General features: G+C 50.2%; 1 protein-coding gene across 1 annotated transcript in view; it reads left to right on the forward strand.

Annotated features, from left to right (window-relative positions):
• The window catches only part of Celf4 (CUGBP Elav-like family member 4), a 293,998-nt gene that overhangs the window by 241,676 nt on the left and 27,904 nt on the right, over positions 1-24,418 (forward strand). Inside the window, 1 exon segment of the mRNA XM_048806309.1 lies at positions 24,103-24,231. Within this exon segment, the coding sequence (XP_048662266.1) occupies positions 24,103-24,231 (129 nt within the window).

The following is a 24,418-nucleotide window of genomic DNA, read 5'->3' on the forward strand; positions in this document are numbered from 1 at the left end:
TTGGCGTGGATTTCAAATGTTAATCTCTCCCCATTGCAGAGGAAGCTTCGCAGGGGGCCTTGGAGGGCCAGAGGAGGGAACACAGACCGCCCTTGCTCACAACCTTAATGTTAGGGGCCTGAATCTCTAGAAGCAATAGGTTCTGCCCACAGCTCCACTCACCTGTGCCTCTGTCCCCAGCCTGCAGCCTGAACTTGTTCTTTGGAAACACCACCAAAGAAAGGGCTGCGAACAATAGAGCTTGGGGTAGTTCCTTCCCATCCTCCTCCAGTTTTGCTTTCTCATTTTCCCTTCTTCATGCAGCATTCAGTTTGCCACTTGCTTAGCAACCTGCAGAACCCCCTTCTCCATTGCTGCAGACTGGGGCCCTCCTCCACTCCCTACTCCCTCACCTCCATCTTTGCCCTGGCTGGCTGAGGCACCTGGTCCCTCAGACAGCTTGTGTTCCTTGCCACTTCTGCCCATTCTGATGGATAGCAGACCAGGAGCACAGCTGGTAGAGGAGGTCAGGTACAATAGCTGCAGGTGCCCCTACTCCTGCCCCCCTGGTGGCTCACACCAGCTGGTCTTGGAGGAGGGTGTGACTTACAGATAGCCACAATGCTTCAGGGCCACATTCTCTGTCCTCATATTCCGTAGGAAACTGCTCTGCCTCCCTCCTGGAAGCATCCCCAAGCTGCTATCCTCACTAATCCATGCCCCACCCCCACTCCTCTTTTCCACCTCAGGAAACTTGCTACCTTGGCTGTCACTCCTGCGTCTTCAGATGTGGTCTCTGGTTTGTCCCCTCCTTCCTAGGGCTTTTCATGCCAGGCTTCCCTTTGTGCAGCAGCTGCCCTCCTCAGAAGGGGGCTTCCAGGGACTTGTCCCTAGTGGGTTATATGAGGGATAATTGAGGCAGTGCCTGCTAGAGGGGACAGAAACAGGTTGAGGCCTCCTGGCCCCTTAAAGTAGGTACTTCAGGGGGCTCAAGTCATGCTGGCAGCAACAGGATCTCTATTTTCTCCTTCTACTGGGATGAGGCCAATATAAGCCACAGGAGAGGAGAGAAGAAGGAGGTGATGTAGTGGTAGGTAGGATCATTAGTCCCTGAACTCCATTCATCCCTACTAGGGAGAGGTGGTCAGTGGACCTCAGACAGTTCTTTCAGTGTATTCTTGGAACTTTCCCTAAATGGCCCCAATTCCCACACGTATCCAACTTGTTCACTCCGTGAAAGTCAGTACACATTCCAAAACCAAACCAAAATGATGCAAGCTCTGTGCAGCTCTTTGGATCAACTGAGTTTTCACATTGCCATCTTCCCTCTGCCTGCCCAGGCCTGGAGCAGGCAGGAGGACTTGACAGGTGTGACCAGAACAGCAGAGAAGGGAGAAGGTAGAGGTCTGAAGAGAGCCCTGCGTGTTCCATGATGTATAGGAATAAGAGAACACATTGTTTCCCAAACTGTATCATAAATATTGTGTTTATAACATCAATTAAATGTTGGTGACTTAAATTACTTATAATGGTGATACTCAAGGAGTCATTAGCAAAGCCAGTACCTCTCACTCTTAGCAGGGGCCAACAAAGCTGAGGCTTCAAGCACCTCCCAGATGGTGGCTCCCGGGGCTTAAGGAATAGGGAGAGGAGGCAGCATGGGAAAGGAGAGCCCCCACCACAGGGTGGAGATGAGCGGGAGAAGCCACCTGGCCCGATACCCTGCCCTGCACAAGGCAGCCCCCTGGACAGTCACCTCCAGGAGCATCCTTCACCCAGGAGCTTTCCTGCAGGGGTGGAGGCTCTAAATCTGGGACTGAGGGAGGCAGTGGTTTTGCCAGCGAATGCTGCAGTGGGCACTGGGTCCCCACAGAGAGCCATGCTCACGCACACACACGTCTCTGCCTTCTTGTAATGTTGAATCTGGTAAAGGATAAAGACAAGGATCAGTCAGGAGTAAGAGCATGTGTGGCTATCAGGGATGGTGGGAGATACCTGCAGTGGCCCCTCCCTCTAACTGAGGCAATGGGACTCACTGAAATCACAGAAGGTCATACTGGAGTCCTCACTTCCCACAGCCTTGATCATCTGCCCCTCTCCTCAATACCCTACCTTCTCTGAGCCTCCTCTGCCTCTGGGATGACTGCCTTCCTCCACCTGTGCCTCCCCGCCACTCTACATGCACACAGTGGCCCCATCACAATCTGTGATCATCCCCACTGAGAGGGAAGTCCGGGGTCTTACCTCAGTCTTGCTGCCTCAGTAAGCCCTTGAGCACTTGTTCCTGCCCCCTGGTCTTGTGGCTATTCCCCTGTCCCACCCTTGCACTAGCTATTCCCTCTGCCAGCAGCCCTCTCTCCCCCAGATGCCACTTCCATTCACCATGTCTCAGTTCCTATGTCCCTCTCACCAAGGCGTGTTCTGACTTCCAATTTCATGCAGCTCCAGCCAGGGGTTCCATCTGCCACCTTGTTTTTATTTTGTCCATGGCACATATCTCTACCCTGATCTTTGCTAATCATCGTTCCCCTCTCCCAATTTAAAGATGAAATCCATGCACATGGGGATTTTCTTTGTTTCCCTCTGTAACTTGTCACCTTTTACAGTGGCTGGCTCAGAGCAGGGGCTCAGAAAATTAATGGCTGAATGCACAGGATAGGGATCCATCTGGGCAGTTCTGGGGCACACAATCCGATGGGATGCCATCAGCAATGTCTCTAACAACAGGGGTTACGTGTACCAGGGTCAGAGGTGAAGGGAAGGTCCCACCTTCAAGGAACCTCAAAAGCATTAGGGAGCTCCAAGCTTTGTGGAGCTTTGTGGGCCTGAGAAGCTGGGGAGACTTCCTAGTGATTGGGGAGCTCACAGTAAGCAGAAGATCCGGGTGATGAAGGGTTATGGGCTCCAAGCTCCAAGCTCTGGGTCTGAGGAGTACAGGCTGCAGGAGAGCATGCGTCAGCCCACTGGACTCCAAAGGGAGTGGAGAAGCAGGAGGAGGCATTGGATCACAGGGCTGGGAATGTGACTCACTCAGCCTGGCCAGCTTCCAGAAAATTCTGTGCAATCAAGCAGAGAAACACATTTGAGAAAACAGAATTGTGAGAGTAACTTTGAGGCCTCCGTTGCCATGGGAACATATCTGTAAATACTTAACTGCAAACATTAAATGACATACAGGGAGGAGTGAGGCAGGGTGCTGGCTGGCACCGTGGGAGACAGCCCAATCCACCGGTGCCCACCGTTCATTGCAGCCCAGGTTTCTCAGCCTTGGAGTCCCTCCCCTTCTTCTAACCCTCCTTCCAGGAGGGCAGGGTTCCAGTTCTCTGCTAGTGTATCCCAGGACCCAGTGACTGGGCCTCTGGCCACTCCATTTATCACCCCTCACTTCTAAGGCATGGACACAGTAAAATAACATAGAAATCAAGAAAATCTTTGCAACAAGTGAGTTTGAGAGACCCATCTGTTTTGCCTTTAGGAGCACCTGGACCAGCTTGGTGATTCAGGCCCGCTCCTCTCATCTGCTGTGCTCAGATCTCCCACAGCTTCTTTGCCCAGGGCACCTAGCCAGTCCTACCTCTCCCATGGTGATGGCAGGAGGCCTGGGAGGGAGCTCCCCACAGAGCCCTCTGTCCTGGCTAGACACTGGCCTGTCTGCTCTGGTCCTGCTTTGAGGTTCTTAACCTTTCTGGGTCACAGACCCCTTTGGGAAACCAAGAATGGGCTTGCATCCATCCGTTTAAGTGTTCCAAAAAGGTTAGGGAGCACAGCTGTCTGTCAGGCCCTGTGCAAAGAACAGAGTGACCCCTGCCCTCCTGGGACATATGAGTTAGGGAAATGGGCAGGCTGTGTGCAAGAGACTCAATGGGAAGAGATGATGACAGCTTGTCAGTCAGTGTTCAAGGTCAGGAAGAGGCTCAGCTTATGGTAGAACAGCAGGAATATACGCAGGGGATGGGGCAGATCCTGTATAATTTTGTAGACCATTTTAAAGACTCCATCTTATTCAGAGTGAAGCAAGAGGCCACCAGGGGGCTTGAGCAGAGTAGCAGCATGCCCTGTCTAGCTCTGGCAGCTGTGTGGAGACAGCATGTAGTGGGTCAGGTAGAAATAGGGGACGGAAGGTCACTGCAGTGATGCAGAAGGCATGGACACAGCTAACGGCATGATCCTGGCACGAGAAGAAAAGCCACACCCCTTCTCCCTGGAGGAGGGAGCATTTACAGATCCTTGGACAGTTTTTCCAACTCTCCAGATGCTCCTAGACCCCAGGGTTCAGCTATAGCCACCCTGATTTAGACCCCAGCCTCTCAGGTCTCCCACCTCAACTCTAGTTGACACTGCTAACCCTCAGCCTATTTGTGGAGTGAGGCCCAGCACAGGCCACGAGAGGGGACAGTTAACAGTAAAGCCATCAGTGGCAGTACCTCTGACCAAAGGGACTCCTGGCTCCAAAACACCCAGCAGGCTCCACTCAATACCTAGTCAAGACAGGCTGCTGCTCACCTAGCCGGGCTTCTGGTCCCTTGGATGACCTGAGAAACATGGAGGAATCTTACAGATGTCACGCTGAGTGAAGGCCGCCAGGCCAAACAGATATAGAACTAGTGAAGTTTCAATATAGGCAACATGAAACACTGGTGGACAAGTGCAGAGACAGTGTCCAGGGAACTTTCTGGGGAGAACTTTCTGTCTCTGTCTTCATGGAGCAATAGGGGGTGTATCCACATTTTCAAAGCTGTTTAAATTACACATGTATAATTTTGCATATTTCACTGTTTACAAATTATATCTTAAAAAATAGGCTTTACAAGTATGGCATATCCCAGACAGAAATAGGAGTCAACTTCCTAAGAAGACTCACCCACCAAGGAAAAATGGTCCCTTACCCTTGTGGGGTACTCTGAGGCAGCTGCAGGGAGGGGAACTGCTCTGATAGAGGAGTGCAGGTGGAAAAGTTAGAGACTGATGTTGGAATAAAGTGATTTTGCATTTTAAAAGGGAGTTCTGAAGAAAGCAATGGTTACCCACAAAGAGATGACACACTGATGATAGGACTCAAAACCCTTGGCAGCCAGTAGGTAGGGGCCTCCCAGTTCCAGCCAAGTGCTATACCTAGCAAATAATGTTCTGTGTGGCCATGATGGACAGAAGAGCAGGACAGAGAAGGAAGAAACCCTGTTCTTATCTCACCCCTTTCAGCTGTCTCTCTACTAGCCTCCCAGCCCTACTTGGCTGCCTGGCCTTTGCCTCCCCCGTTCCCCTCAGATCCTCCTCATTATCATATCTCCTTTTATGGTTGTAGGTGAGCCATCTAGAGAGTCTATCTCAGTCTGATGTGTTCCTCACCTGGCCCAGACCAGGTCCCTGTGGGTGGGAAAAGGCTAAAGGAGACATTCTGCTCCCTGGGTACTACTGACTTAACCACTCCTAGAACACTTACCATGCCCACCTGGACAGTCTGACAGCCTCCATTAGGAAACAGGAAGAGACAGGATGATGCTGTCTCATGGGTGGGTCATCAGTATGGGCTGATGGAGGAGCAGCAGAAAGCCATTAGGCTTTCAAGATGGAGGCAAACTACCACCAGCAACGGAAGGCTGATAGTACGAAAGTAGAATGCCTGAAAGTCCCAATATGCCACAGCAGGTCTGCAATCACCCATTGTCCTGAACTATTAATACTGTTTCCCTTCAGACTAACAAGAGTCCCAGTTTGGGCAATCAATGTTATGTTCACTGGCTCATTTAAAACAAAAAAGATAGCTGAATGGCAAAGCCAAGAGGCAGGTGTGCCCGTAAGTGTGCCAAAAGGCTGGCATGAGGGCTGTTGCAGGGGACAGGGAGAAAGGAAGGAGACAGCGGGAGTGGCAGGGAGTGAGGGGACCAGGAGTAGTGTGCCTGTGCATGCCAAGGGCTTCAGCGGCTCCCTGCAGGGATCCCTCCCCAAGTGAGCTGGTCACAGCAATCTCATAGGCTTGTATACACAAAAGAAGTTAAAGACCCAGGAAAGTGATACAAGCTGCATAGCTTGTTTAGTGATGAATTAGGACACATGCCACACCTCAAGCCTAAATTCCTCTCTCACTGTCCAAAGCTAGTAGGAAATAACCCTGGGCAAAGGGTGATAATTGGTTGTCCCACTTCTGTAGGACTCCTCTGGCCCACCCTAGATTTCCAATGGGGATATGAGTTGGATCACATTCCAGTGCCACTAACTGCGACCTTGGGTGAGCTTCTTGTAGGTCTCAGTTTCCTTCACACAACAATAGTGTCATCTCTGATGACTGGCTCAGTGCAGGAATTCCAAAATAGACAGAGCCCCCTCCCCGAGACCAGTGCCCCTAAAGCAGGGATCTGGGATGGGCTGAGGCAGCATCCAGGAGAGACCCCAAACACCAGGGGCTTTCAGAACAGCCCCTCCTAGAGGAAGGTGAGGCACAACTTAAAGAAATGCTCCCTCCCTGCTTTACATCAGAGCCCTAAGGGAAGAGGGAGGGCTGTTCTTCACTGCCTTGGCTCAAAAAATGGACACCCACAGGATAGAGGCGATGCCCCTGGGATGTGTATTGGGGTCTTCCCACCAATTATATCTTCTGGGGAAGCAAACTCTAAACTACATCTAGGCAAAATCAGAGGAGTTTGACTTATGTATTTCTTCAGTCCTCACCAGCAAAGAGAAATGGTCTTCAGGATGAGAAATGTAGGTAAACATTACAAAAAAGAAAGTTAGCATCTGAAGAAGGCAAGGAGATCAAATCGAGCCTGGTAAATGAGCTTGTCTCTCCAGGCCAGAGCAAACTCTGAGCACAAATCGGATGGGTCCGAGGGCTCTCAGAGCTGCTGGGGGTCATCTTGGAGACTCTCTGGAGCCCAGAAAGGGACAAAGGTCTAAGTTTTAAAAGGTGAAGAGGCTGAGTTGAAACAAACAAACAACAACAACAACAAAAATAATCAGCAGCCTGGCAATACGGAATACAACCTTCGACAAAGTTCTGGAACAAATTTTTCAAACTGGTGGCTTGAGAGAACTTCGGGAGACATGATGGTAGCTTAGGAGCTACCAGGTTCTACTCAGAGTAAGGGAACTGGGGATCTGTTTTGATAAGGGATGTCCCATGTATACACAGAGAAGCAGTGTCTCACCTGACACTGTCACTTAGTGAGGGTGCCTCACAAAGTTACCCAGGTAACTTAGGGCTGGGTGGGCAGGGAGGGAGGTCCTTGGTGACATCTATGGCCATGGCCTTTGTCGTTGTCACCCTCCTTTTTGCATTCTTATCAAGGACTTCACGGAATGGGGGAGTACAGAAGCTGATCAAAAATGCTGAGGACCCACAGCTGGTCTGTGGGATGAGGTGCTGGATAATAGATTCAAAATCCAAAGACGTCTCCCCAGTGAAATTGTCATTCCAGTTGCAAAAGCACGGGAGTTCCTTTCCTGTCCCACCCTTCCCTGCACAGCAGAAGACAGATTCAATAGCTTCCCTTCTAGCACCCCATAACCTGACCCCCAACCTGGTTGGGATGGAGGGTATCAAACGTTTTCTGGAAACTTCCCTCCCTTCTCCCTGACTGCCACATGTTTCACATGATAATCAGGCACACTTTGGGGTCCCAGGCTCCTTTGAAAATCTGATGGAAGCTATGAACTCTTTATCCAGGAGAAATACCCAGAGATATGAAGTGGTGATGACCATTGCACAGGTCCACAGGTCCCCTGTAGCCTGTTAAATAACTTCTTGGGAAGCCAAGTGTTTTCAATAGCCAGCCCCTGCCTGCAGCCTGTCTGGTGGTCATTAGTACCTCAGTGTCACTCCGTCTATTCCTTTCTTCATGGGGGAATAAGGGCAAAGTTCATGTAACCCTTAGTGCCTATGCTGGGTTGAACAGTGTCCCCCAAATTCATGTCTACTCACAACCTGTGAAAGTGAGCTTATTTGGAAACAGGATCTTGGCAGATGTAATCAAATTAAGATGAGATCATACAGGATTATGATAGGCCCTAAATCTATGTGATTGGTGTTCTTAGAAAAGGAGAAAACACAAAACATACAGGGAAAGCACTATGTGACAATGGAAGCAGAGATTGGTATGATACAGCTACACAATAAAGAAAGCCAAGACTTTCTGGCAAACACCAGAGGGGAGGAAGAAGCAGGCAAAGATCCTCCCCTAGAGTCTCAGAGAAAACTCAGCCCTGCTGTCACCTTGATTTCTGTCCTCCAGCCTCTGGAACCATGAAAGAACAGATTTCTGTTGCTTTAAGCCACCCAGTTGTGGTAGTTTGTTACAGCAGCACTACAAAACTAACACAGTGACTGAAGGAACCTGGGGAAGCAGGTATAAGTCCCCCAGGGATTCCCATGAGCCCAGCAAATCTGTGACTGGGTTTCCACCCCGTTCCTCACCCCAACCACATTTCGTGGGGTCTTGTTGGTGCTGATTTCACCTGAGCCGCTGCCACCAGGCAGCCCCCAAGCTTTGCCAGTGAGAAGGTTACAGGCCACTTAAAAAGAAGTTAGAAATCCCAGCACATCCATCTTAATAAGTTTTATTACAGCCTGCCAGTTTAGACTAATGACTAATTTACTATATAAAATACCAGCAGCATTTTTTTTATTTTGTTAATTAATTATCTCAAACAAAGGTGAAATTTATAAAAGTGTCCAGAAAATGGTGCACATTGTAAAATCGCCTTGCAGCAGGAAATGCAATTATTCCTAAGCAGGATCAAGTTATTACTATATTGACTTAGTTACTTTATGACTTTGTAATGGATTTCTTCATTATTTTCTTGGGATTGTGGCATTCGTGATTGCATTAAAGTCTCTTAATCTATGCAAATATCATTAGGGACCACTAATAACCTCAGCAACTTTCCTTCATCCAGGGAATGTGCTAAGTACTTGGCCTGCACAGGTCACTTCTGGAGAAAGGGAAGAAAGCCAGACAGGAGGACATTCTATTGGGAAGCCCTCTCCATTCAGTCTGGCTAGAGGCAGAATGAGTGGGCACCTTATTTTGGTTTTGAGGCTCTCAAGAAGGTCCCTTTGCTCCAACTCTCTTACATCTTTCTCCCATGAGAGGGATGGATATGTCACCATAAACCTCCATCTTATTGAATTAAGGCTTTGGAGGGCCTCCTTTAGATGTACCTGATCTGGAAAGAAATACTCATTGACCTGGTATCTATCATGGAATTGACACCATGTTCAATGAGTGCCTTAATTTGTTCTAGCAGCTGTAACAAAAGTGCCAGATACTGAGTAGTTTATAAACAACAGAAATTTATCTCTCATAATTCTGAAGGCTAGGAAGCCCAAGATCAGGGTGTCTGATAACCTCACTTAATGTAAAAAGGACAAAAACAAGCTCCTTCAGGCCTCTTTTATAAGGTCACTAATCCCATTCACATGGGCTATGCCATAACCTAAAGCCAAAGGTCCCTAATACCATCACCTTGGGCGTTCAGACTTCAATGTATGAATTTTAGAAGGGCACACAACATTCAGGCTGCTGCAGGAAGCATAAGACCTTGCCGTGATGGGACAAGGGACTGGTCAGTTTTACAAAGGCTAGAAAGAGCACTGGATCTGATTGTGGGTGGTGTCTGAGTAGAGTTGGCCAGAATCAGATGTACTAGTGATCACCTGTAGACCCTAGCAACTAGGAGAGATATCCCCAATGTGGTAGAACAGAGGAGCCTTTAAGTAGAGTTAATCACCCTATAAGCAGCCACCAAGTCAAAGGGACACTCAATACCCATCGCCTTATCAGCCAGGACATAAGGCTAGCCCATGGCAGCAGACTCCCCATTTTTCAACCAAGGTAGGCAGTGAGACTAGTTTGAGCTCCTTTTACCAATCCCAAAACTGGTCACACCATTAAGAAACCAAATCCAAGCCTCTAGCCCCTAACTCCAAGCAGTTTCCCATTTTGCTTTTGCTGGAGATACACCTTGATCACTCCAGGGCATGGGGTGCAGAGCACTGTGTGTGTGAGTCCTGGCTCCTTTCCCAACCTGGAGCTTTTTCAGACTACACTGCACATCCATCCATGCGTTACTGTCACTCTTCATTCCAATAGCGCTTGAGGAGCTTGCTCTATGAGGCAGGCACAGAGCCAGGCCCAGTAGTGGAAAGACACAAAGCTCCCACCCCCACATCAGAGGAGATGCTGACTCATGAGTATTAACGGGAAACTGTTTTGGGACACAGTCACTCTTGCTCTCCTGGTTATTATCATTTTGGCCACACAGAAGGATGGGCTTGATTCAGGCTCAGAGTAGGGCAGGAACTGGACCCAGATCTCAGTTTCTGGAGCCCAGGGCTAGAGGACACTTTACTTCCTGTGTATCTGGGGTGGTCCCTGCCCTGCACTGTCTTGCTGTGCTCTTGCAGGTGAGCTGGGACCAGCCTGGGATTCACTGTGCTGCAGCACTTGCTCCTCCTCCCCAGAGCTCCCTCTGCCCTCCTTGGATCAGCATTCCCAGGCTTCTCAAGGTTAAGGAGCCATTTTTAACATCAAAAATGCATCAGCACCCCCCTTGACAGATGTTACACTCTGAATATCCATTGTTTGAGAGAATGCAAAATGACGAAAAGTTACCTTGAATTGGGCAGTGCTTTCAAATGGATTTGTATTTTTTCGATCACAACAGCATCTATGTGCATTTAAAAAATAGTCACACATACCTATAAAAAAACTATTTCTGATGCAGTAGGCAGACAAATTTGAGGTGCCTGAGACCTCAAGCATGGTACTTCTGTTATGAGCGGTCTAGCTGTTGTGCCATGGGTGGAGAAGAGGGTGGGAACAGGCAGGGACACTTGCTCTGGCCATAAAGGGCCGACCCAGACTGAGAGCCATTGTTGTCCCTTCTTCTCCTCCTCCAGTTCTTCCTCCATCAGCTTTTTCAACCCCCTCTTTCTCACCCTAAGCCCCGGCTGCAGTTGGGAGCTCCTCGCCTACAATCCATGCACTCCCACCCCACCATGCATCCTGTTATTATTGCAGGCCCTCCCCTCCAGCCCGGCCTGACTGCTCTTTGGCCTCCCCACAAAGTCCTTCTCTCAGTCACCAGGCTCCTCCTTCCCACCCTGGCCTCCCTTGACCCTGATCCCAGCCCTTTCCTTTCAGGATGCCTCCTTCCCTTCTCCTTTTCCATGCAGACACTACAGGCCTGAAAGCTTAGCTAGTCCTTTTGATCATAAAAGACATTTTCTGGTAAAATCTGTCATGTTGAGGTGACAAGAGCCACCACATTTCAAAGGCATCCCTGGAGAGGGCAGTGCTGAATCCAAAGGTGTGGAACCCCCAAAATGGAATTCCAGGCTTGTGTTTTACTTTATTGCCCAGGACAGAGAAGGCCTGATGCAGCTGTTAGAGAGGCCAGGCTCCAACTCCACCCACACTACTCACTGCCGGTGGGTGTGGGCTTCAGTCTTTACTGAGCCTCTGTTAACTGATCTGTCAAATGGGGATGTGATCCTGTCACAGGTAGTGAGAAGTGAGTGGAATGTGTGGAAATGCCCAGCTGGCTCAGAGCTGACTGTCAGGACATTCCCGGGGGCAACCACAAGATTCTCAGATGTGGCTGCAGAAGAGTGGGAGGGTGAACTGGGGGTACCAGACAGTAAGCCAGAATCCTCACCCACTTCCTTCACTCCTAGGGCACCTGCTTCATGCATAGTGGCTTCCACAGTGTTTGTCACTCAAAGTCACCTCCCTTGAGACCTTTCAGTGGTAGGGTCGTGTCTTGCTTTTCAAAACCTGATTCTTCAGCTCCTTGTAAACAGGCCCTTGAGCTGAGTAAAGATTTTCGCATTTTCTCCTACCACCAGGTTCCCTTCCTTCTCCTTACCTCTCCCCAGAGATGGGAGGCAAGCTGGTCTGTCCTCACTGCCCATGGCCTCAGCCAGGATGATGCTGCATCCCAGCAAACCCTTCATGTGCCATGATGTGTTGTCCCCATCCTTTCTCACCCCATTATCTGCATCCGGCCCTGCCCTTCCACAGCTGGGTCATTCAGACCCTAATTTGGAAGCACTTTTACCCAAAGGTCAGTCTACTTCTGATTTGTCCTAACAAAGTACCTAATGTAGTTTGTTGACTGACAGCATGACTGATTAGTGAATAACTGGAAGGATCCAGGGCAGCCCAAAGCAGGTGTCTGAGACATGAAAGACCCCCTTTCTTTCACTCTGTAACCAAATATTGCCAACCAGAAGGCCTCAGGAAACCCCCGCCTTTAATGACAACAGCAGGTTCCTCTGTTGTTAGCAATGCCAGCCACACACCAACAGTTAACATGCTGCCACCCTTCAAAATAGTTTGTTCCCTTGAGGAAGCTGACACTCCCCACTCAATCTCACTAGTCATTACACATAATGCAAGTCATGCAGTCTCCAGAGCCATGTGTCCCTGAGTTCACGGCAGCTTCATGGCCATCTGGCCTGGTGAGCAGAGCAAAGGACTACCTTCTGCATGGTAGAAGAGAGCTCAGGAGCTAGACCACATGGGTTCGAATCCTGGCTTTGCTGTTTATCAGCTGTGGGACCTCCAACAAGTTGTCAAACTTCTCATGCCTCAGTTTCCTCATTTGTAAAATAGGGGTAACTACCTCATAAAATGTAAGTGCTCTGAATGTTGCTTGGTCTGTAGTGAGTGCTCAGGAAGAACTTGCTATCCTGTCCACCTGACATGAAGGCATGGTCTTGGCTTAAAGTACCAATGGCTGAAAGAATCTCTGTGCACATCATAGGGGCTGACACCTGCCATCTATCATGCCTGTCAAACTCCAAAAGCCCCTCTCTGTGGGGCTGGAAGCCATTTCTTTGGCCTTTGAGGAGCAAGCACCTATACTGGATCCATCCCTCCCCACAGGAAGAGAGGTCCTCATCAAGTACAGTGGGGGCTTAGGGGGTGGGCGTGGCCTGCCTGTAGACTCAGAGAAACCAAGAGAAATCTTCATATGTCCAGAATATACCAACCTGAATGCAACCCATATAACCACAAACTCATTGGAAAATGTGGAGTTTCAGGGCCTGAAGTTGAAAGAGAATGATACGTCTGGAGCTGAGGAGGGTTTCTTCCTTTTAGAATCAGTACCCAAACAGGTGTGGGTGCCCCCACATCTAATATTCTGACCATTTGCATTTAGACCCCATTATCTGAAGTCCTTAGAAACATCTTAGCCATCCATCCATTCACATTTACCTGTCGCCATTTATGTGCCATCCATCATAAATCTATCTGCTTTCTGCAATCATTTTTCTCTCATCTGTGTATCTATCTATCATCTAACATTTAATCTGGATATCTAGCCTTTATTAATCATGTCTACCATCCATCCATCCATCTCTGTGTCTATCAGGAGTCCATTATCAGTTAGGAGTTAACACCGTGTGTACTTAAGCATGGGCCTCCAGTTTCCATGGGGTGTGTGGCATGACCTCCCTCCAGGAGGGTTGAGGTGACTGGGTCAAAGTGAGAGAGGAAGAAAACCAGAGGATTGATTAAAGAGAGTCCAAGTCTTCTCTCTCAGAGTAGGGCTGGCTGATAGAGGAAGTGGGAAGGGGCATAAGAAAGAAAAGAAGAGGAAGAGGAGGGGACTAGCAAAACCATGTCTAAGGGTTGTTGACCTAGAGAACTCCCTCTCATGCCACCTCTCCAAATCAGAGCATTCTTTCAGGATGAGTCCTGTGAGTGACAGAAGGGATCAGGATCAGGCACTAAGGAATAGAAGGTGAGTGCTTCCATCACTCCCAGCACAAACAAGGCCCCGAATCCTGCAGCCTGGAGGAATGCACTCCTGCAGGCAGGGGGAGGCCCAGAGACATGGTGCACAACAAGAGGGGACAGCTTGGAAAAGACCCATTGCAATCCTTCGCAGCCCTGGCTACATGTTGGTATCACCCGAATGGCTTTCAAAATCCAAAAACAAAAATACTGATGCCTGTACTCTACACCAATCAATCAAATCCAGATCTCAGGGGTCAGCCCTAGACATCTATATTTTCAAAATCCTCCAGGTGGCCTTCAACGCATCCAGGACTGATACAAGATCCAAGACAGCTGGTGCTAATCTCCAAAGGGTTGCCCTGAGAAAGAGGAGCAGGCCTTGGGCTCTGAGTAGATCCAGGGAGGCACCTAAGATGGCCTTCTTCAGGGCTGTGTCCTGGGTCTTGCATAGGCCAGTGGGGCTTCTTCCAGGGTGGTCAGGAAGCATCTCTTCACACTGGATCATGATGGAGGAGGCAAGGCCAAACAGACTCTGAAGATCCCATATCTACTCAGGATCCCCAGAGGTCCTTGGCACAAAGGACCGGGGTAGAGAGGGGCTGGGAGCTGTGGCCTTTAGGCCAGTCTCTTGATCTGTGGGACTCCTGTGTTAGAAAAGTACCTTACATTCTGAGGTGCCGTGTCTCCTCAGGAAGCTGAGCAGCAGGCCGTTAGCTCCTCCATCATCCACAGGAAACAAGGCATCACCCTCAATATTAGAAATGGGCAGTGGGTCAGAGGGGCAGGTGGTTTGCCCTGTATGCTGTGTTTTGTCTCTAGCGGTGACAGGGAATTCAAGGGAGCCCATGAGTACCCACCCTCTCAGGGCAGCATGGGAAATTGGGCCACAGCTCACAGGAGCATCAGCCTGTGGTCAGGCATGGAGGGTCACCTGTAGGCATCAACAACCATCCTGTGGCTTTGAGACTGAGCAGCTGCCCCACTCAGCTCGCTATCCCTTGCTCCACAGTTAATAGAGACAAACAGCTCCAAGGGGGTCTTCTATTTCTTCCCCAGCACTGTGGCCACTCGGAAATGATATTTTGCCTGTCAGTGAGATGCTTTTGACAGTAGCCCTTGGTCTCTCCTCCTGTCTCTTCCTCCCCCGTGGACCACCTGGCCCTACCTAGCCCCTGTAGCAACCTCCTTCCCTAGCTGGGATGAAACCCTCCTTTGTCTGTCTCCTTGAGAGCCGAGGACAAACTGGCCATAATTTATGCTCCTGCATGATATAAAGGAAAAAAAGGCCCCATTATGCTATAAATTATCCTGTGATGGGTGAAATGCCGTGAGTGTACCAGACGCCAGCGGAAACCCCATTAGACAACAGGGTTCTGCTGCTGAGAAGTCCCCACAGAGCTCCAGGCCGTCTGTCGTGTGCCGTGCGCCTGGTAAGGATAATGTAGCAGATCAAATGTATAATCAGTTACCTGGAGAGACGGCTGCGCACCAGCGCCCCAGCAAAAGGTGACTTCTACATAGAACCTCCACAGTGTTGGGCTCCCCCTGGAAGGCCTGACGCAGACTCACAGGTGGAGGGGCACGGGCCTGAAAGGGGCAGTGAGGGAGTGGGTATGGTCTCCAGAGCCCCCAGGGCTCAGCTCCTGCCCAACTCAGGACCCAAATGCCAAGGAATCATCTCTCAGGCCCAAAGAGACCATTGGAGTCCCCTCCCAGAGGGTGGTGATAGATATCAGGTTCTAGTTCTATCTGCACAAACATGCTGTAAGCCCCCAGAGGGCACAGAGCTACCCTTGCAAGCCCTCTTTACAGGAGCCATACCTCTGCCCTGAGCAGGGCCCACGGAGGGGCTTTTGGAGCTGGAGTGGGGAAACTGCAGGTAGGGGTGATTGTACAAGCAGGTTAGAAAAGAGAGGCCCCTCTCAGCCCCCAGATCAGAGGGTGGGGAAGGCCTGCGGACTCCAAAGGAAAGAGAATTACTTCTTGGGCATCCAGGGAACTTTAAGACACCAGGCTCTGGGCAGAGAGATGGGAGAGATGGAGGAGGGATTGTAAGGCTAACTGGGATCTCTGGACAATCAGGGATGGACATGAGAGTAGGCCACGGACACCCTGCCCATCCACCCTCTGAGTCCAAGCCTTGGTGGGATGCTAATTTTTTTTTTTTTTGATGTAATTTCAGTAACTTTATTTTCCTCTTACAATAAAGCTACTTTAACATTCTCCTCTATGTCCTCTGAAGGAATGAAAACATAATTTTGTTATTGGGGTAAAATTATTGGATACAAAAGAGGATCTTTTCACTTTGGTTTAGTTCCAAAAAGTTTTTTTTTTTTTTTACTTCTTTTTTTTTATTGGTTGTTCAAAACATTACAAAGTTCATGACATATCATCTTTCATACATTTGATTCAAGTGGGTTATGAACTCCCATTTTTACCCCAAATACAAAGTGCAGAATCACATCGGTTATACATCCACATTTTTACATAATGCCATATTAGTGACAGTTGTATTCTGCTAATCTTGAAGTATTTAGAAGGTAGAGTTAGCTAAAGGAATGCAAGGGAGGGAGGACTGGCTGCTATTTTCCAGCTCCTGCTTCCTCCCACCCCTGACATCAAACAGCCCAGTCCCAGAGGGAATGGAGCAGATCAAGGCCTGGCACTGCCTCGGCCCTGGGGGGGTTGGAGCCGGGTGAGGGTCTTCATTTGCATTCCATTGCGGCCCCCTCCTCCATCCCCATCCCAGCAGCCTTTGATCTGGTTTGATGTCTCCTTCAGCCTCTTCCCAGGCAGGAAGGCTTTCATCCTCAGGAGGCAGCTCCCAGCCCAGCTGCATTGCTGGCTCGGCTCTGGCACAGTGTGGTGGGGGGAGGAGGGAGGGCATGGTTGTCCTCTCAACTGGTCTACTTCATGCTGAGAGCTCCCTGAGGCCTGACGTGTGACCCCATATTCCAAGTGAAGGGGCTGTTCTCAGGGAGGGCAGTCATCCTGGTTGCATGGCTGCAGAGGGATCTAAAACCTGAGCGCATCACCCTGGTGTGGTCAGCGACTCTGGAAACTGGTTTTACAAACCTGACAGTAGGCAACTATTGGTTTCTCAAGCTCTGGAGAAGGTGGTGCAGACCTTCAACCCTGGCAGCACCTTCTTGATTAGATCGCAGGTCAAAGGCTATGAGGTGACTCTACCAGGGCTGGCAAGGAGAAGGCCAAGGAAGCCTCGGGATTTGGGAAAGGGTAGTCAGGCAACCTTAAAAATTGCACAGATGTATGTAGATTTGGATGAATCAGCTTGATTTCTATTTTCTGTTCAGAGCCATAGGTGCTTGCTGATCTGGACTGGGAGAATTCATAGAAATGGCTCATAGGAATGCTGAAGTGTAGCTCTCGGGAATGTGTTGCTTGTTTTGCTCAATCCAGGTAGGCCAAGGACTATCTCAGTGGTCTCCAAAACACCACCTGATAGATGGTCAGGGTGGTGGAAAGGAAAGCCTGGTTTCTTAAGCTGACCTGTCCTGGCATGACTTTGTTCAGTTCAGTGTCCCCAAGTGTCCTCTCTACACCTCTAGGGGGAGGGGTATTGCTGTCTTACCAGCCCAGTTACAATGGTTGTAACAGTCATAATAGTTGCATTTATTGAGCACGTGCTGTGCCAGGCACTGTGCTAAAAGCCTCGTGTATCTTAACTTACTTATTTCTCATGTGGCTCTGCCCAGGGAATGTATATACCTTGTCTTATGTTTGCACAACAAAAACATGGTAGAACTAGGATTTGACAGACAGCCTCATTTCCTTTCTGGGTCAGGTGTAGCTCCCAGCCCCCTCCTAGGGAAGAACTCCCCGACCCACAGGTGAAGTGAGAGAGAAGGACTGTACCCTTCACCCCCTAGACCCATGCCTCTGGGCCCTTAGGCACCAAGCAAATGAGCCTGAGACCTAGGATACACCTTGAGTCAGGGAAGACCCCATGGGAAACAAGCAGTCTAAGAGACCCCTGAGGACCCTGCATGGGATAGTCCAGGGTTTCAGGCTTTGCCCAGCAGCTGAGGGGCCATTCTGTGGGGTACTTGAGTCTGGGCTCTTGCTGGTCCTGATTACCCTCAGGACCGAAGTCTACAGGAAAGAACAAAAGCCTCCAGCTCTGTCATCATGAGTGTCTGACAGTTTCCTCCCACTCTTAAGATGTTGCCTTTGAATCTCCACATCTCCCAGCCACCCCTCTGTCCACCCACCATGTGCAGACCTCAAAGCCATTTATTCCCATGCTGGCCCCTGGCCCCAGGGTTCTCCCCAGTTCAGTTCCCTCCCCACAAACCCTGCCTCAGCAGCTGGAGGAAAGAGGATAGTAGAAGTCTATTACAGTAATAAAAGGCATTAACCATCTGAACACTCGTCCACAGTGCCCCAGCAGCCGTCTATCCTTAAGCAGGAAATATTGTTTAGTGCCGATGGTAATGAGCGAATCAAATTTTGAAAATTAAACCGGAATTTGAGCATTAGCGCAAGGATGCTGGCATTTGGCAAGTCGAGTGGTACTGCTGTCACCCGCCTCCTCCTTGCTCAGGGGCCACTCACCCTGCAGGGCCAGCAGCATGCTCCCCACACTTCTGGGGTGTGTGTGTATGGTGGGGGGCACTGGCTAACATAGAGCCCTAAAATATCTCTCTGTGATGCCTGTTCTAATCCTGAGGTTCCACCACAGACACATCATGCTTCTGTTTTTTTAACTCTCCTTTAAAAATGCAAACCCTTCCTGCCCTGACACCCCTGTCCCCTGTTCTGCCCTGACACCCCTAGATGAAGGAGCACAAGAGTCTTGTCTCCCAGTGGAGACAGAGATTCTGGCAATCAGACTCCACTGGGGTCTTCATATGTGCCTATAGCTTCCCAAGAGGTGTTACCCAGTGCACTTTATAGGTCAGGAAACTAAAGCTCAGGTTTAGACTGGAGTTCAGGAAGAATAAAAAACATTCTGAGGCCAGAGAAATGGAAGATATTTATGTTGGTGGGAAAGACAGCAGGAAGGAGGCTGTTGGAACAGCACTCAAACCTCCCCAGGGTTTGAGTTGCAAGTCTTGCCATAGGAAGGAACTAGTTGGGAGCAGTTGAGAAGAGCAGCCAAAGGTCCCTCACCTCCCAGCCTTGGCTCAAATTCTGCTGTGCACCGGGAGCCCTGGCATCTGCCCTATGCATATGACCTCCTCCTGGGACCCTTCAGGATATGGCCACATTCCCCTTCCCCAACCAGCCCCTTCAACCTGCAGCCCAGCCTGAACTACTGGATTTAAGACAGACTGCCAGGCCTGTCTGTTCTCTCTTATCTGGAGCTATGGCAGAGACTCTAGGACCCATGGTCTAAAGACTTTAGATTCTCCAGGAATCTCAGAACCATGCATAACCTCCCAACCTATTTAAAGAGAAAATCCAGAAGGGCCCTCAAGACTTATCTCAGGTCCTCTGTTCAGGCAATTCCCAGGCACAGAGTAAGTACTCAATAAATATTTGCTGAAGGAGTGGCCAGAGGAGAAATCCAGTAAATGTTAGGTGCTCTGGCCCAGCCTCTCCTGGAAAGACTGCCATCCGATACTTTTATCCACTTTGTAGGGGTAGGATATGGGGCACAGAGCCAAGCTGCCCTCCCCCTGGTTGCAGGCAGGGTTGGGACTGGCTCCCATTTTCTGTTTTCCAGTCCTTCTTGGGAACCACACTCCCTGTCCCCAGAGTCCCAGGTGCTCCCACATACCTGCAGACATAAGTACTCCATTTTAAAAGAGCAGGAGTCAGCAGCAAGGGCCATGCCACTGAAGACCAAGAGGCTGGGATTGATTGAGGTTCAGCTGAGGGCACTCCTGTGCACCCAGGTGCTGCCTCTCCGGAAAAGCACAAGACCTTGGTGTTATCCAGGGTTCTGCCAGCTCTACCACTTTGTGGCCTCATTCCTCCTTAGATAGGCACACTGGTTCTGGGGGCTGCAATGTGGCATCCCAGCTAGCCGTTGTCTTGTTAGAGGACCTATTGATTATGGAGGTACTGGCTCCCCATCTGGATGTCAGCTCCAGTGAGTATCTCCACCTTTTGTTCAATTCTATAGAAGCAGTGCTTAGAGAAACTTCTGGTACAGAGACAGTGTTTGTCAGGCAGTTGCTGAATGACTACAGGAACATGCTCCCTTTGCTCTACCCCATGCCCAGGAGGAGTCCATATAAAGACCCCAGGGTGGGAGGTACAGAGATGTCTGCACTTCCTCCAGGCCTCTGGCATGTCCTGTGTAGCCTGACAATCAATGTTTGCCTGTGCTGGGTACTGGCCTTGGCCCTGGGAGTTGGAAGGTGGCACAACATGGTGTCCTGACCTGAGCTGGCCTGTGTTGAGTGGAGGATGACAGACTCCCAATGCTGGCCTCTGATCGCTCACCATATCCTGGAACCCCCCAGGGGTCTCAGTGATCTCTCAGTCAGGGGCATCTTCAGCCCACCTGCACACTGGCTTTGAGGACTTTCCTCACCGTATCTCCTTTGGCCAGTTCCAGCAATGTCTACCTGAATAACTTTTCAGAGGAGCAGCAGCCCTCTTACACCCTGATCACGGGAGACAGTGACTTAGGGCACCCAGGAGAGGGAGCCCACCAGAGCCTCCCCATCACCCAAGGTCCCTAGCTTAGAGAGCTGGGTGTGGCCAGGGTCTGTTCAGCCTACATTGGGAGTTAGGATCTGTGTCCACATTGGAGGAAGGTGAGCACTCATCAGGAAGCTCAGGCAGTCTCTGAGACTCTTGCTAAGTTGGTATCAGATCCAAGACACCAGCTGAATGGTACCACTCGTCATCTAACAGAGCTTGGGACATTGCCTAGGGAACCAGAAAGAAGGTGGGCAGGGAGAGTAGATTACAGGGTGATAATCTCTCTTCACTGGTCACCCACAGCCCAAGTCTGGTCCATCCTATTATCTCAGGTGCCCTCTCTACCCTAAGTGTGGATCCTCTCTGCAGAGGAGGACCTGTCTACTCTGTCTACTCACAGCAGGGGTGATCTTCCTGGCCAAAATAGGGCAGGGAAAACCAAGGGGGCACAGTATCCCATTTCCTTTTTCTTCTATCTAGAGAAACCCAACTAGTCCTCACTATTACTGCTTTCCAGGCCATTACCCCTGCAGCATCTCCCAGAATCCTAGCTATGTGAGGAGAATATATTTGTCCCCATTTCACAGATCTAGAAAACTGAGGCAAGGAGCAATTAGTTACATAGTCAGGTGTGAATCCCTGAGCCTGCCCAGAAGGAGATCTGCTGGGAACTCAGAATCCTTCCAGCCAAAGACAAGCCTTAGGACCACAGTACCAAAAACCCAACTAGAAACAGAGAATACAAACTCAACACATTCAAGGATCCTAAAACAAACATTTGAGTGAGGTGGGGTTAATTCGAGAATACCTGGAAGAAGTGGGTCTGAGGTGTCTTCTTGCAACCCTTCAGAAAGGCAGACTAGCTGCACTTTCCCTGAGGAAATTGGGATGGGCAGGAGAGGGGAAGCCTGGCAAAGGTCTCCAGAGGGACACAGGCTTGCAATGAAGAAATGTGCAGGCAAAGGACTTCAGGGGAGGGGAAGAGAAATTAGCAAAAAAAAAAAAAAAAAAAAACCACTGGCAAAAGGAAAGAGGCTGGATAGAAGACACGTGTGGATGAATTTTAATGCAATCAGAAAGCTGTCATAATGATAATAAAGGAATACATTCAGACGTCAGGAGAGGGAAGGCAAGGAGCTGTGTCCCAGCATTTAAATCAGGCTGGGGGAGGAGGTGCTTCTCTTTCCTTCCTTTTTCTTTCCAATAGAGGAAGTGGAATTTCTAAACTGGAGGGCCAGGGATTTGCAAGGGGCGGGGTTTCACTTCAAAGTTTCTCTGGAAATTCCATTTAATGGGAGCCAAGGGCTGGGGGAAGGAGGAGACTGGGCTTTGCCTCAGAGAAGTTTCAATTGCTCTGCAAGAGGAGGAAAAGCTCCCCTTTCATTCAACTGAAACATTGCTACTGCTGTGTGCTGCCCTGAGTCTAACCTTAGGGCCCCACCTTGGTCTCTGTTTCTTTCTCTTCTTTCTGCCCACCTCTCTTCTCCTTGCTTTTTGTTTCAGATTCCTTTTCCTCTGTCTCCTGCCATCTCGGCTCTCCCTCTCCACTTCTAATTTCATCTCTTTCTATTCCTCTTCACTTCCTCCCATTCACTCTCTCCCTCTGTTTTTTCCCCTTGGTTTGGAGTTGATGAGCTGGGAACCCCACAGGACTGGAGATGAGGTGAAATATGCCCAAAGTCCTGCCATGACCCAGAGTCAGATAGAGCAGCCCAGGCTGAGGCAGGTATAGGGCTGGGTTCTGGCACCAGAACTTCTGCCTCAGCCCAACTATGTGAAGGGCCAGGCTGATGTTGTTCCCAGTCCCAGAGCTGGTAACAGAAACTGCCAATGGGTCCTGCAGGTTAAGGAAGGAACAGGGATCCAGCACCACCTCATCATTGAGAACACAGTCAGTGCCAGTGCATCTGGGCTAAGGGGTACCCACAGGGTAAGAGCTCTCTGCAGAGGACCTGGGGTTGCTTGCTTGGCTTTGCTCTAGACCAGGGAACAGTCCCTTAGTTCTATCTGAACTCTCTGGGCAGTGAGGACTCTCTGGAGGGAGATGGGGGGGGGGACACGAATCAACCACCTTGGGAACAGAGGGACATCAGGGTCTGAGTGCCCTTGTGTTCAGAGGAAATCACAAACACATTACTATTTGCAGTTTTGGGGGTCAGCATTTCTGCAGCTTTCACTGTGTCAATCATTTACCAGTCCATAAACATCTAGTAAGTGCCTGCTGAGAGCTGCCACCACTGGGACCTCGTTCCAGTCACTATGGCTGCATTCTAATTTAGCCCAAAACCAAGTGGTGTAAACCAACTGTTTATTATGCTCACAGATTCTGAGGGTCAGGAATTCACAGGGCTCAGAAGTCTTGCCTCTACTCCAGAATGTTTGAGTCTCAGGTGGAAGACTCACAGGTCAGGAGCTGGAATTATCTAAGGACTCATTCACTCACAGGTCTGGTGGCTGACATTGGCCTTCAGCTGGGTGCACTGGGTGCATCAGTGGAGTCCGTGTGGGCTCACTGGAGGGCTTCACATCATGGTGGTTGGTCTCCACAGAGCAAATATCCCCCAAAGAGAGAGCCAGCCAAGAGCTGCTCCCTTTTATAACATAGTCTAGGAAGTTATAAGTCAGGGGCACCACTTCTGCCACTCTTCTTTTGTTACAACAGTCCTAAGAAGAGGGGAAAGAACAAAGGATGTGCTGGGTGCAGGAATCCTTTTGCATTAATTTACAAGCTGCTGCAGATCCATGCAGCCCAGTGGGATTCCCCATCACCTTGAGCACATAACTGACTGGGGTCCACAAACAAATTGACACTCATCACAGCATGGGTGCTGCTGAAGCACCTACAGAAACAGGCTCCTGGGAAGTGCCCCAGGCTGAATTTTACAGGATGAACATTTAGGAAGGTCCAGACCAAGCACTGGACATCAAGATGGAGGTAAAAGCAAGGGAGACAGAAAGGAAGTGCACACCTAGGAAGGGCATAGGGCATGCTTCATCCATTCTGTTTCTTGATGATACTGAGCACTTCTTCTGTCGCAGCAGAAAGGCTGGACCTTCTTCCCTCTGGAGCATACCTGGGATGGGCCAGGCAGGGCCCCACAAAATTCAACTACACAGGCAAAGCAGTAGATAATTTTTCTTTTGAAATTCTGGCTATAGGGATGGGGGACTGAGAATAAGAGAGAGGAGGCACGAGGGGCATGGTGAGAAGGCGATATTTTAAACTGAGACCTAGAAGAGAAGAATCCAGCCTTATGAAGACTGCTCGCCAGGCAGAGGGAACAGCATGAGCAAAGTGGCCACTGTAAAAAATTCTGGTACCTGGGGAAGACAATGTGTGTTAAAAGGAGGGGGAGAAAGGAACAGGCAGCCCGGACTACCCTTCTGCCCTAGGCGAGGGCCAGACCAGGGGCTTTGCTCCTCAAGCGTGCAGCCTGCCTTCTAGGCAGGAGGAGGCCGAGTTGCTGCCACCCAGCTCCCTCCTTCCTCTCCTGCTCCCATCGCTATGCCCTACTCTCCCATCCTGCTCCTCTGCGGCCACACTCTGGCTGCTCAACTCCTCCCTCTGGAAACCCGCTCTAGCTATGGGGGGTCCTCTCCCTGCTCTCTCCCCGTTTCCGGCTGTGAACCCCCAGGCCCTTTTCCCGCAATCCTCCCTCCCCCGCCCCTTATCCTCCACCTCCCGCCGTGCCCTCCTCCCTCCCACCCCAGGGACCGTTCCGCGCCACCCGGCCCCGGTAAGCATCTCCTAATTTTGTTCTAGAAGATAGAAAACTCTTCGTGGGCATGCTCAATAAGCAGCAGTCAGAGGACGACGTACGCCGCCTTTTCGAGGCCTTCGGGAACATAGAGGAATGCACCATCCTGCGCGGGCCAGACGGCAACAGCAAGGGTGCGTGGGCGGGGCGTGCAGCCACGTGGGGAGGGAGTCTGGGAGCGAGGCTTGCAAGACTCGGAGCTGTCCAAGTCCGGACCGGGAGGGCAGGGTTTGGGGTGCTTTCAAGCCTTTGGGCCTGTCTTTCCGTTCTGTGTGCTCTGTCTCTTGGTCTCTCTCTCTCTCTCTCCCCCCCCCCCCCCCC

The sequence above is a fragment of the Marmota marmota genome, unplaced genomic scaffold, assembly GCF_001458135.2.
Source record: "Marmota marmota marmota unplaced genomic scaffold, marMar, whole genome shotgun sequence".
Lineage (NCBI taxonomy): Eukaryota > Metazoa > Chordata > Mammalia > Rodentia > Sciuridae > Marmota > Marmota marmota.